At 56.3% G+C, this 10738-nt stretch overlaps 1 protein-coding gene across 3 annotated transcripts in view; it reads right to left on the minus strand.

Moving 5' to 3' along the window:
• Positions 1-10738, minus strand: part of ST3GAL1 (ST3 beta-galactoside alpha-2,3-sialyltransferase 1) — a 96910-nt gene that overhangs the window by 12327 nt on the left and 73845 nt on the right. For all 3 annotated transcript variants that reach the window (XM_077750038.1, XM_077750037.1, XM_077750039.1), the window contains one exon: positions 4756-5662. In XM_077750038.1, the coding sequence (XP_077606164.1) occupies positions 4756-5067 (312 nt within the window). In that variant the 5' untranslated portion in view covers positions 5068-5662. The remainder of the gene's footprint in view (positions 1-4755; positions 5663-10738) is intronic.

Raw genomic sequence — 10738 nt, forward strand, 5'->3', positions numbered from 1 at the left:
CCAGCTGGCTGGGTCTGGGCAGGGCCCTCAGTGCCACATCGCTGCCCTGTCCTCCTCGGGAAGGAATATCCCCATTTCCCTGCCTTTCGTAAGTAACAGTAAGAGCAGTACCAGGCTGCCGAGTCAAGCGTCGGAGAGAATGTTGAGCTCAAAGTTCAAAGGCCCCCTCCCCTTCTCACTGGTCCTGAGGAGTTTCCCAGGACCCCGGTCTGCCTCCAGCCCCTGCCCCAGAGGTGCCGACTGGGGCCCGGCTCCTCGAGGACGCACTGCATCTTAGGGCACGGCCAGGAAGCAGAGGCCAAGTCTGGGATGCGGGCGCGTGGGGCCGGCGTGGTCTGCAGCCAGGGAGGGCGGGGACACGGTCTCCCCTGCGGGGTCCCCCTCAGCGGGCCGAGACAGGGAGGCACATGCCCTGGGCACGCTCTCGCTCAGAGCACAGCCTGGGAAGAGCCTCGCTCAGTGCACCTGCCCTTGCGCCTGACCCCACGGGAGTCCTGGGGGCGGGAAGTGTAGCACAGACTGTCCAGCCTGGAGGCCTGATGTCTGGCCTCCGGAGCCCCTGTGGCCACCCATGCGTGTGCTGCAGAGAGGCACCCTCTCCGCCCACCCTTCCTTCCTTCTCCGTCCAGGAAACCCTGCCCTTCCTTCCTGATCCAGCCTGCTGTGCGGCGGCAGGAGAGCCTCCCCAAACCCCCCAATACTGATCTTTGCCTTAAGCACATGCCCAGACCTCAGGGCCCTGAGCACGGGCGTAGTGTGACCCACAGCTGCTGAGGGCTTGCCTGCCGGCCCCCTCGGCATCCGAGCCACAAGCACAGGCGTGACATACAGCAGCCTGCTCCCTGTGTGTTTGCTGGGCTTGCTGAGGAAGTGAATGACCTCTACCAGAGCCGACACACACTCACACACCCATGGGACCCATCGCTGCTGAGCCCCCGATCATGTGCTCGATGCCGTGTGACCTGGGCAGGTTAGAGCAGGGACTTGCTGGACTTTGAAAGCTCATTGTCGGTGAAAGTGTGCATTCTTGCTTTTTTTTTTTAAGTTTATCTATTTATCTATCTATCTATCTATCTATCTATCTATCTATCTATCTATCTATCGGGAAAGAGACAAAGAGTGAGCAAGCAAGTGAGGGAATCCCAAGCAGACTCTGCACCGCCAGCACAGAGCCTGACGCGGGGCCAGAACTNCTCTCCGCCCACCCTTCCTTCCTTCTCCGTCCAGGAAACCCTGCCCTTCCTTCCTGATCCAGCCTGCTGTGCGGCGGCAGGAGAGCCTCCCCAAACCCCCCAATACTGATCTTTGCCTTAAGCACATGCCCAGACCTCAGGGCCCTGAGCACGGGCGTAGTGTGACCCACAGCTGCTGAGGGCTTGCCTGCCGGCCCCCTCGGCATCCGAGCCACAAGCACAGGCGTGACATACAGCAGCCTGCTCCCTGTGTGTTTGCTGGGCTTGCTGAGGAAGTGAATGACCTCTACCAGAGCCGACACACACACACCCGTGGGACCCATCGCTGCTGAGCCCCCGATCATGTGCTCGATGCCGTGTGACCTGGGCAGGTTAGAGCAGGGACTTGCTGGACTTTGAAAGCTCATTGTCGGTGAAAGTGTGCATTCTTGCTTTTTTTTTTTAAGTTTATCTATTTATCTATCTATCTATCTATCTATCTATCGGGAAAGAGACAAAGAGTGAGCAAGCAAGTGAGGGAATCCCAAGCAGACTCTGCACCGCCAGCACAGAGCCTGACGCGGGGCCAGAACTCACAAACTGCGGGATCATGACCTGAGCCGAAACCAAGAGTCGGACGCTTCACATACCGAGCAGCCCAGGTGCCTCATCCCTTCTGTGGTTCTTCTTACACACCAGGCCCTGCACTAAGAACGTCGTAGGCATTTTCTCATTTATTTCCTATAACCAGCCTATGAGAAAGGTGGTATGAGGCACCCATTTTACGGGTGAGAAAACTGAGGTGCAGAGGGGTGGAGTGGGTTCCCCAGGGCCCCCAAGATATGAATAGCCGGCCCTGACTCCACAGCGTGTCCTTGCACTAGAATGCGATCCCACAGTGCCCCTCACCAGTGAAGAACGGAGGTGAGACGGCCTCACCGTGAAGGGGTGTGGTGTGGCGAAGCCCGGGGGTGGGCGGGCAGTGCCCGGAAACCTTGGCCCGAGTGGCACGTGGCACCAGATGGCGGCTACTATTATCAAGTGCACTGAGCACGATGCTTGGGGCAGGAAGAGGTCTTCTGTGGTCGGGGCAGGAGCCGGAGGGTCCCACTGTGTGTGGCCTGTGTCAGGAGTGGAAATGTGGCGGGGACACAGGGGACCCTGCCCTGGGCCTGGGACAGAGACGGGAGGAGAAGGTCGGCAGGCTGATGGGGGGCGGGCACCAAGCCCAAGCGGGACCCTATGTGATGGCCTTTGTCTTCTGCTGCCTTTGGGGCTACGTCTGCCTTGTGTTTTCCACCTGCCGGGAGGCCCCGGAGACCCACGGGGACCTTGAAGCTCAGAGACGCGGGACCCCACAGTTCTGGCCTCAGACTCCTCCTGGCTCAGCCGGTCGGCCCTGGGCCCTGACACTTGCGTTCTCCCGAGTTTCCCACAGCCCTGGGGGAGGACGGATGAAGGCTCCGTGGGCCCAGCTCCCCCGTGACGGCTGAGTGGCCTTGGCCAGGACCGGCTGGGCGTCCCCGGCACAGACGAAGCCGGGAGATGCCGACTCAGCCGTCTGCTCCACACCCGGGCTCCCAGGGGTCTGGGGCGCCCTGAGCGTGGGGAGAGTCTGGGGCCGCATCCTCTGTCATATGGCACGAGCCACCTTCCGCTGGCTTCTGCTGGAAGCTCTAGGCCCGGCTCCTTTCTATTGATTTCTATCGTGGAGGGCTCTCTCTTCCCAGCGCCCGCCTCTTCCAAGTGGCCACCAGGGGCTGAGTTCCAGAAAAAGAAGGGCTGCAGATAAGAGCTGGGGGTGGGAACGTGGGCGGACAAGTTGATAAACGCCAACAGTCACTTGGCAAAACGATCAGCCTTGGTAAGTGCTGGGGAAGAAAAAAAGCAAATTCAGTACTACTTGCCCATTCGGCCAGCGAAACGAAATAGAAACGTGAGAGGCTGATGTTCGCAGCGTTGGAGAGAACGTGGCGCGGCGGCTGGGATACCCTCAAGCCGAGACTCCGCATGACGAAGAGGTTCACCGGGAAGCACTCCTGATAAGACCCAGAAAGTCAGGAGCAGAACCCGGGGACCCCGATGCCGGGTCCTAATTTCTAAGTGCAGAAGGCACAGAGCACGCTCTGAGACGATACAGACATTACAGCAACACACTGGTTTGCTTTTTTGTACCTCTTTATACATTCTGGGCTCCGCCAGCCTGAGAGTTTTAGAAACTGCCCTCCCTGAGGGCCTTAGGGAAGGAGGTAGCTGAATACTGTCCCGGCCCTCCACTCTAGAAGTTTCTCACCAGTATTTCTAGGTAATGAGGGCTGGATCGGAATGCGCTGTTGTGCGCAAGTCGCTCTTCTTTTCTGAGCTTTCTCTTCTCTACCCCAGTGGTCTCGGGGGCAATTCTGCAGCCCCTGCCCCTCTCGGGGTCATCTGAGAGCACCTGGGGACATTCGGGTTCTCACGGCTGGGGGCTGGGTGACACCAGCAGTTAGCGGCTAGAGACCTGGGATACTGCTAACCATCTTGTGATGTGCGGGGCGGTCTCTGAAACAAAGGGGTGTCCAGCCCCACGTGTCAAGAGTGTGAGGGTGAAGCCCTGCCCTAATCCTGGCCACCCTTTGGTCCACTGCCTCCCAGCGCTCCTTATGCTCGCTGCTGCCGCGACTATGGCACATGCTCCGGATCCTTCCATGGCCAGTGCCTTCCCTACCTGGGTCTTAGCTCTAGCCCTGCCTCCTCAAGGACCTTCCCCGACGACCCCACTACAGAGGACCCTGCCCCCAGCTTCTCTCACAAACCTCATGAGACCTTCCCACGGCATTTCCACCTGCACCTGCCTTCTCCGCTTCGGATCTGTCTCTCTTGGCCAGAACAGAGTTCCAGGAGAGGCAGGACCTCGAATCTCGACATCCAGCAGGTGGAAGAGCAGCCCTGCATGAACGTACATCCACATCCTAACTCCCGGACGCGTGAATGGGACCTTATGGAAAAGGGTCTTCACGGCGGGCATTAAGGATCCTCCCGGATTTAGGGGCGCCTGGGTGGCTTAGTCGGTTAAGCGTCCGACTTTCTGACTTTCGCTTAGGTCATGATCTCGCGGTTCGTGGGTTCGAGCCCCGCGTCGGGCTCTGTGCTGACTGCCAGCTCGGAGCCTGGAGCCTGTTTCAGTCTGTGACTCCCTCTCTCTCTGACCCTCCCCTGCTCACGCTGTCTCTCTCTCCGAGAAATAAATAAAAAACATTTAAAAAAAAAAAAAAAAGGATCCTCCCGGATCTAGAGGCCCCTGAACCGAGGAGCAGGTGGCTTTATAGAGAAAGGTAGAGAGAGACCGGAGACCTGGAGCGACTCAGAAGAGGGGTCGTGTGAAGATGGGGTGCAGAGCCTGGCGTGATGTGTCTGCTGCTTTAAACCAGCTTGTGGCAATCGGCTACGGCAGACACAGGAAACTAACACAGAGTGCGCTGCTCTGATTTACGTGCAGCGGATCCTCGATAAACAGCAGTCGGGGGAACGGAGGAGAGCCGGGCGGGGCCCCGGGTGCCCAGCCCCGCGTAGCCCCAGGCCCACACCCCGTCCCGGCACTCACCAGCCACCAGCTGTAGGTGTCTTCCTCCAGGAGCGCGTTCTGGGCAGTGAGCAACGGCTGCATGGACCGGTTGAACCTCTCATCGAACCAGGGCGAGACCTTCTGCTGCCCGATGCAGCGGGCGCAGGTGCACGGCCGGTGAGCGTACTTCATGAACTTCTTGAAGTTCTCGGACAGCTCAACGACCATCTGCTTGGGAAACCAGGTGGTGCTCACCATGGTGTGGGAGTAGTTGAGGAAGAAGGAGGTGAGGAAGATGAAGAGAACGAGGAGGGTGAGCCCTTTGAGAGTCCTTTTCCTCACGGTCACCATTTCTGCTCTCCAGAGGGGGCGCCTCCCAGGGATGCGCCGGAGGAAATCACGCCCGGGAGCCGAGTGGGGAACGTGGGAGGAAAATCCCAGAGACGGAGGCTCGATCACAAGGCAAGGTGGGGATTCCCAGGGCGACTACGGCCGACCTGGCTCCCGCTGGGCAGTGGCCGCCCCCGTGCGCCGGACATCACCCTGTGAGGGTCGGAGGCTAAGTGACCACTCGTGGAGGGGACGCAGGGGTTGACTCCTCTTGCATATAATCTGTCTTTTCAGGAAATAAGCAGGCTGCTTCGTCAGCAGCCCTTAAACAGCCGATAATGTCTCTTGAAGCTTTAATCAAACTTAGTAATATGATTTCCGTTCCCATCCAAAGGGGTTGAGGGGTAGTTAATCTTCGTGACAGGTGCGGGGACTCTCGGAGGGGGGTGGTGAGGACCTCGAAGGAAGGGTCACAGTGCAGGACAGGGGGAAGCTGTCTTTGCCACCATCCTCCGGAAGGGATGCTGTGTGATGATACTTAATTAGAGCCCGGTTTTTCCCATGCTGTCACCATTAAGCAGCCTGCTTGATGAAGGCACGGAGGGCTGTCTGTCATCTGCACAGAAAAGGAGGAAGCAAACAGGATGAAATCCTATTAGCTTGTTATAGAAAACGACTTCTTTCTCCTCACCTCCTCCAGGATGAGCTCCATTACCTCCTGCTGTGTTGTTAAGCCAAAGAGATGGGAGGCTACAGACGATTTATTTACCTCCTCGAGCCTCGGGGTGTGCATGTGGGTAACGGGGATGGTAACGCCTATTCTGCTAGGGGACACAGAAACTGCCCCGCCCATCCTTCCTGCAACCAGAGCCTGGGACATTCGAGCATTCACCGACGTCTGTGGAATGAGTCAACGATGCACGTACAGTGCCACACACACACACAGAGACGCTAGATACGTGTAAGTACATGCTGCCTTCTCGCTCCTTCACCCTCTCGTTCATATCCTGAATGCAACCACAATTCTCTGCTTCTGCACACCTTGGCATTCGACCTCCGCCAGTCGGCCTCAGTCCTATAAAGTAGGCTTTCGATGGCCCAGGTTCAAGTTCTGGTTTACCAGCCCTGTGGCCTTGGGAAGTCAGGCAGTCTTCCTGCCCTCCGTTTCTTTCTCTGGAAAATGGGAAAACAACATTGCCACTTAGGAATGGTTATAAAGAGGGGAGCCTGGGTGGCTCAGTCAGTTGTGTCCGACTCAGCTTAGGTCACGATCTCACGGTTCGTGGGTTCGAGCCCCGCGTCGGACTCTGTGCTGACAGCTCAGAGCCTGGAGCCTGTTTCAGATTCTGTGTCTCCCTCTCCCTCTCTACCCCTCCCCCACTTGTGCTCTGTCTCTCTCTGACTCAAAAATAAATTAACTATAAAAAAAAGAAGTGGTTATAAAGATAAGATAAAATGACACATGCTGAGCCTCTGGGATCTATTAGGTGATTGCTAAACTTTCACTTTCCTCTTTCCATGCGTGACTGAATGAATATTCTTGGACGGTCCACTAAAAGCTGGACATGACGGTCAATCGTTCTTATGTATCTATTTCCTCCAAGAGTCATCAAAGTGTACTGCCAGCCAGACAGGGGCTCCCCATTTTGATCTCAGAATAAACTAAGATTCAAAGAGACTACATGCCTTTCTCAAGGTCATGGGGAAAGGAGGAAGCAGAGCCTGATCCAAATCCACGCCCCTCTGAGTCCATGCATGTGGAGGGGCGCTGGGGGGCCGAGAGTCCATGCAGACTCTGGTCTCTGCTTAGAATGTGTCCCCTGCCCCAGTCCCAATCTCTGTCTGGTCAATTTGTCCCCATCCTTAATATGTAGACGCCACAGGACACATTTTTCTAGAAAAGTAACAGCTGAAGGGCTATTACCATTTGGTAGAAAAAGGGTGGGGGAGGGTCAAAAATCAGATTAAATCCATCGTGCGTTCCTGGAGACACCAGGGTTCATATGTGCTTCAGCCTTCTACAACCTTCTCCACTCTTCACTCAGGGGGCAGGGGCATCTTGCTTTGCCTGGTGCACCATTTCTCACGGTTCAAGACAAGCTCACGCATACTGGTAATCTACTGGTGGCCAGAGCGGTCCCCTCAACCCCTCCACCCCCCGCCCTTCCAGAAAGAAGATTAACGTGCTTAGTGTCAAGGGCGGGCTCCGCTCTAACTCAGCTGACACAGGTCCAGCCTCCTGGCCCATGGATGTCCAGAATGTGTGCTAATTCCCCCAATCAGACCAAACCCCCTGACTGGGAGGGGGGGAAGAAACCTGATTTTGCTCTGGCTGTTTGATTTTTGGACATAAAAGTCAAGCACTGGGTGTTATATGGAAACCAACTTGACAATAAACTATTAAAAAAAAAAAGTCAAGGTGATGCTGGCCAGCTTAGACGAAGCAAGGGCTGAACAGGACTGAGGCAAGCATGCTGAGTCTCGTCCAGCCATACCTGCAATCCACCCTACGCCGTGACATTTTAGGGACACGAGATAGATCACAAATCCCCTTGATTTTGTAAAGCAGATGCTTCTAACTCGAAGCAACGTGACCGATCCACAGGTCACAGCAGGTCCTGCCTCTGGGCTCCCGCCTGGGCTGGCCCCACGGTGCACAAAGTCCACCCTGCCCTGCTTAACTCTTACTCTTTCCTCGGAATCGGCGGGTGCTGACTCCTGGAGGAAGGCCCGCCCACTCCCGGCAGGAACTGAGTCCTGTCCAGGCTTCCACAGCCTTGGCTCTGCTCTGTGTGTGCTGTTTCCTCATCTGCCTCCTCCCTGGGCGGGAGGGCTCCATGAGGGTAGGGACTCAGTCTCACTCACTGTTGGGCCCCGTGCCCTGGGGCGCAAAGGCTGGGAAAGGCCAACATTTTAGAGGGGAGATCCGAGCAGAACAGCACAGACTGAGAATCAGAGGATTCTGACGCCCACCGGGCTGTACCACCCCCTTGCTGTGTGACTGTGAACAGTTACCCGCCCTCTCTGAACCGTTTCTTCAACTGGAAAATGGGGCTGGTATCCCAGATGGTTTCCACTTTGCCAGGCTGTCACCCCGTCAGTGCCTGTCCAGCCACCGGAGTCACTCTACATATTTTCTAGGGTCTGTGATGTGCCAGGCTCTGGGGCAGGTGGTGGGGACGCATCGTGACGGAGTCCAAGGCAGGAGCTCGCCAGGCAGCTGCACCTGGATCGATGACGAGGAGAGGAACAGGCATGTGTGAGGGCGGGGCGGAGAGCACAGGGCTGCGGAAGCCACTAGAAAGACTAAGTTCGCTCAGAGTGACGGGGGACCCACCGGAGGGTCTGAGCAGAGGAGCCACCGGGTCTCACCGCAGGGTCTTGGCAACGAGCAGGGTGCCAAACGCCCCCACGGACTCTACCCTGACGCCAAGGACAGAGACAGGGCCATTCAGATCGGTGACTGCTGAACCGCGTGGAGCAAATGACCTTCTGAATGAGCGGTCCGGGTCCCTACAGAGTCCTGGCTCCGTGGGAGAGAGATTCATGTCCTAAGCTGGTGCTGGGGCGCAGTGAGCGCGGGGAGCAGAGGGCAGGCTGGGCTGCAGGAGCTGGGGAGCCTGGCCACCCTCCTCCCGTGCACCCACCACGTCCCGGTAGCCGTGTCCCCAAGGCCCAAGTGGTGGCTCGGATCCCGCTACCTGCACTGGTGCGAGTTAATCTTCCCAAAGCCTTCACATGCGCTGCAGTGGAAAAGCAGGAACACCCTTCCACCCAGGCCCCAGGGAAGAAACGAGGAATGCGTGACTTCCCTGTACTCCAGTAAGTGACACATCTGTCACACACAGGCAAATGCCAGCCCTGGCTCCCGGCCACGGGACCCGGAGCAAGACGCCCCAGGCCCAAGATCTCTGCGCACCAAACATGTGGCGGGGGGAGGGGGGGGGGACCCACACCTCCCCCGGGAAATGGCACCCCAGCCTGCCGGCCGAATGCCGGCCACCTCACAGCCACATGCAGGACAGGCACGCCTCATTCAGTCACACTTTGCAGATTCAGCGCCTTTTACAACTCGGACCGCGGCGTCCGCGTGCCTCGCGGTCTGTCAGTGCTGTTTTCCCAACCGCGTGTGCTCACTTCGCATCTCTGGGCGACACTTTGCTAAGCCTCGAAGTATTTCAAATGTTTTTGTTATGAGATTCGTTACAATGACCTGTGACCAGTGATGACAGCAGGCCGAAAGCTCTGTTGATGGTTAGCATTTTTTAGCAGGAAAGCAGGAAGGTATGTATCTTGTTTCTTAAGACATAACGCCACTGCACATATAATAGACTCCTATGGCATAACTTCGTACGCACTGGGAAGCCAGAACACTCATCTGACTCACTTTGTGATGAATCTACTTCATCGCGGAGGTCTGGAACGGAACCCACGATATCCCCGCGGGATGCCTGTACAGGCGAAGCCACGGAGAACGTGTACCTGACGGTCTAAAGGGGTCACTGGAACAAAGGTGACACACATTAGTACCTTCTGAAGGATCCAGAAAGCCAAGATTTCCCTAAGGAAGATCCTTAGCAAAGATGAGCCCCTCTGGGGACAGCGAGATGCTGGCAAGGACCAGCCCTGACAGAAGAGCTGTTTTAAATGCTTGGAAAACCAGGTGACCGAACAGCACAGCTTTCTGACGGTTTTGTTCAAGCCTGCCACTAGTGCATGGTGCCCCTGAGGCTGGGATGCCCCCTGGCTCTCTGCGTCGCCCCCTGCATGAGGGGTGCAGTGAAATGACCAGGTGAACAATGAGTCGATGGTTGGGTCCGTCAGCACATTTGATGACGAGGCTCTGCACTGTCTACCGTGTGACCCCACATCAACTGGGCCAAATGGATAATCACGCTTATTTCCCTGATGTGGGAAACTGAGGTTCAGAGAAGACAAGTGACTTGTCTAAAGTCACACAGCAGGATGGTGGCAGAGGCGGGGCTCTGCCCCAGGCTTCTGCCTCCTTCTGGATCTTCCTCTATTGCCATAGTGACTCCTCTGTGTCATCGATACCTGCTCGCATCTTCATTATCTCCTTTCTTGTCATTTCTTTGGGCTCAAAATCCATCATCTTTCCAACTTCTTGAGACAGGTACTACGTCATCCACGCCCACTTCCTCTATGACTAATGTCTTCGACATTAGGGACCGCATTCACGTCAGTTACTGTACTTTTCAGTTCTGGAATTTCCATCTGAGCCAAATTTTTATAGGCTCTTATTTTCTTCAGGTGAAATTCCCCCATCTTGTCCATATTCTTGCAATTATTCATCACAGCTGTTTTAAAGATCGTGTCTGTGCCTCGTGACACCCGGATAACGTGCGGGTCTACTTCTACTGTCTATTTTCTCTATTTCTCTTTGGTCATTTGGTTCTGTCTCCTGGCAGCCCGGTAACTGTGCGTGCCAAACGCGCCGAGGCCCTGGGGCAGGCTGTCCTTGCCCAGAGCGGNCATATTCTTGCAATTATTCATCACAGCTGTTTTAAAGATCGTGTCTGTGCCTCGTGACACCCGGATAACGTGCGGGTCTACTTCTACTGTCTATTTTCTCTATTTCTCTTTGGTCATTTGGTTCTGTCTCCTGGCAGCCCGGTAACTGTGCGTGCCAAACGCGCCGAGGCCCTGGGGCAGGCTGTCCTTGCCCAGAGCG

This window comes from Crocuta crocuta, unplaced genomic scaffold (assembly GCF_008692635.1).
Source record: "Crocuta crocuta isolate KB4526 unplaced genomic scaffold, BGI_CrCroc_1.0 scaffold119, whole genome shotgun sequence".
NCBI lineage: Eukaryota > Metazoa > Chordata > Mammalia > Carnivora > Hyaenidae > Crocuta > Crocuta crocuta.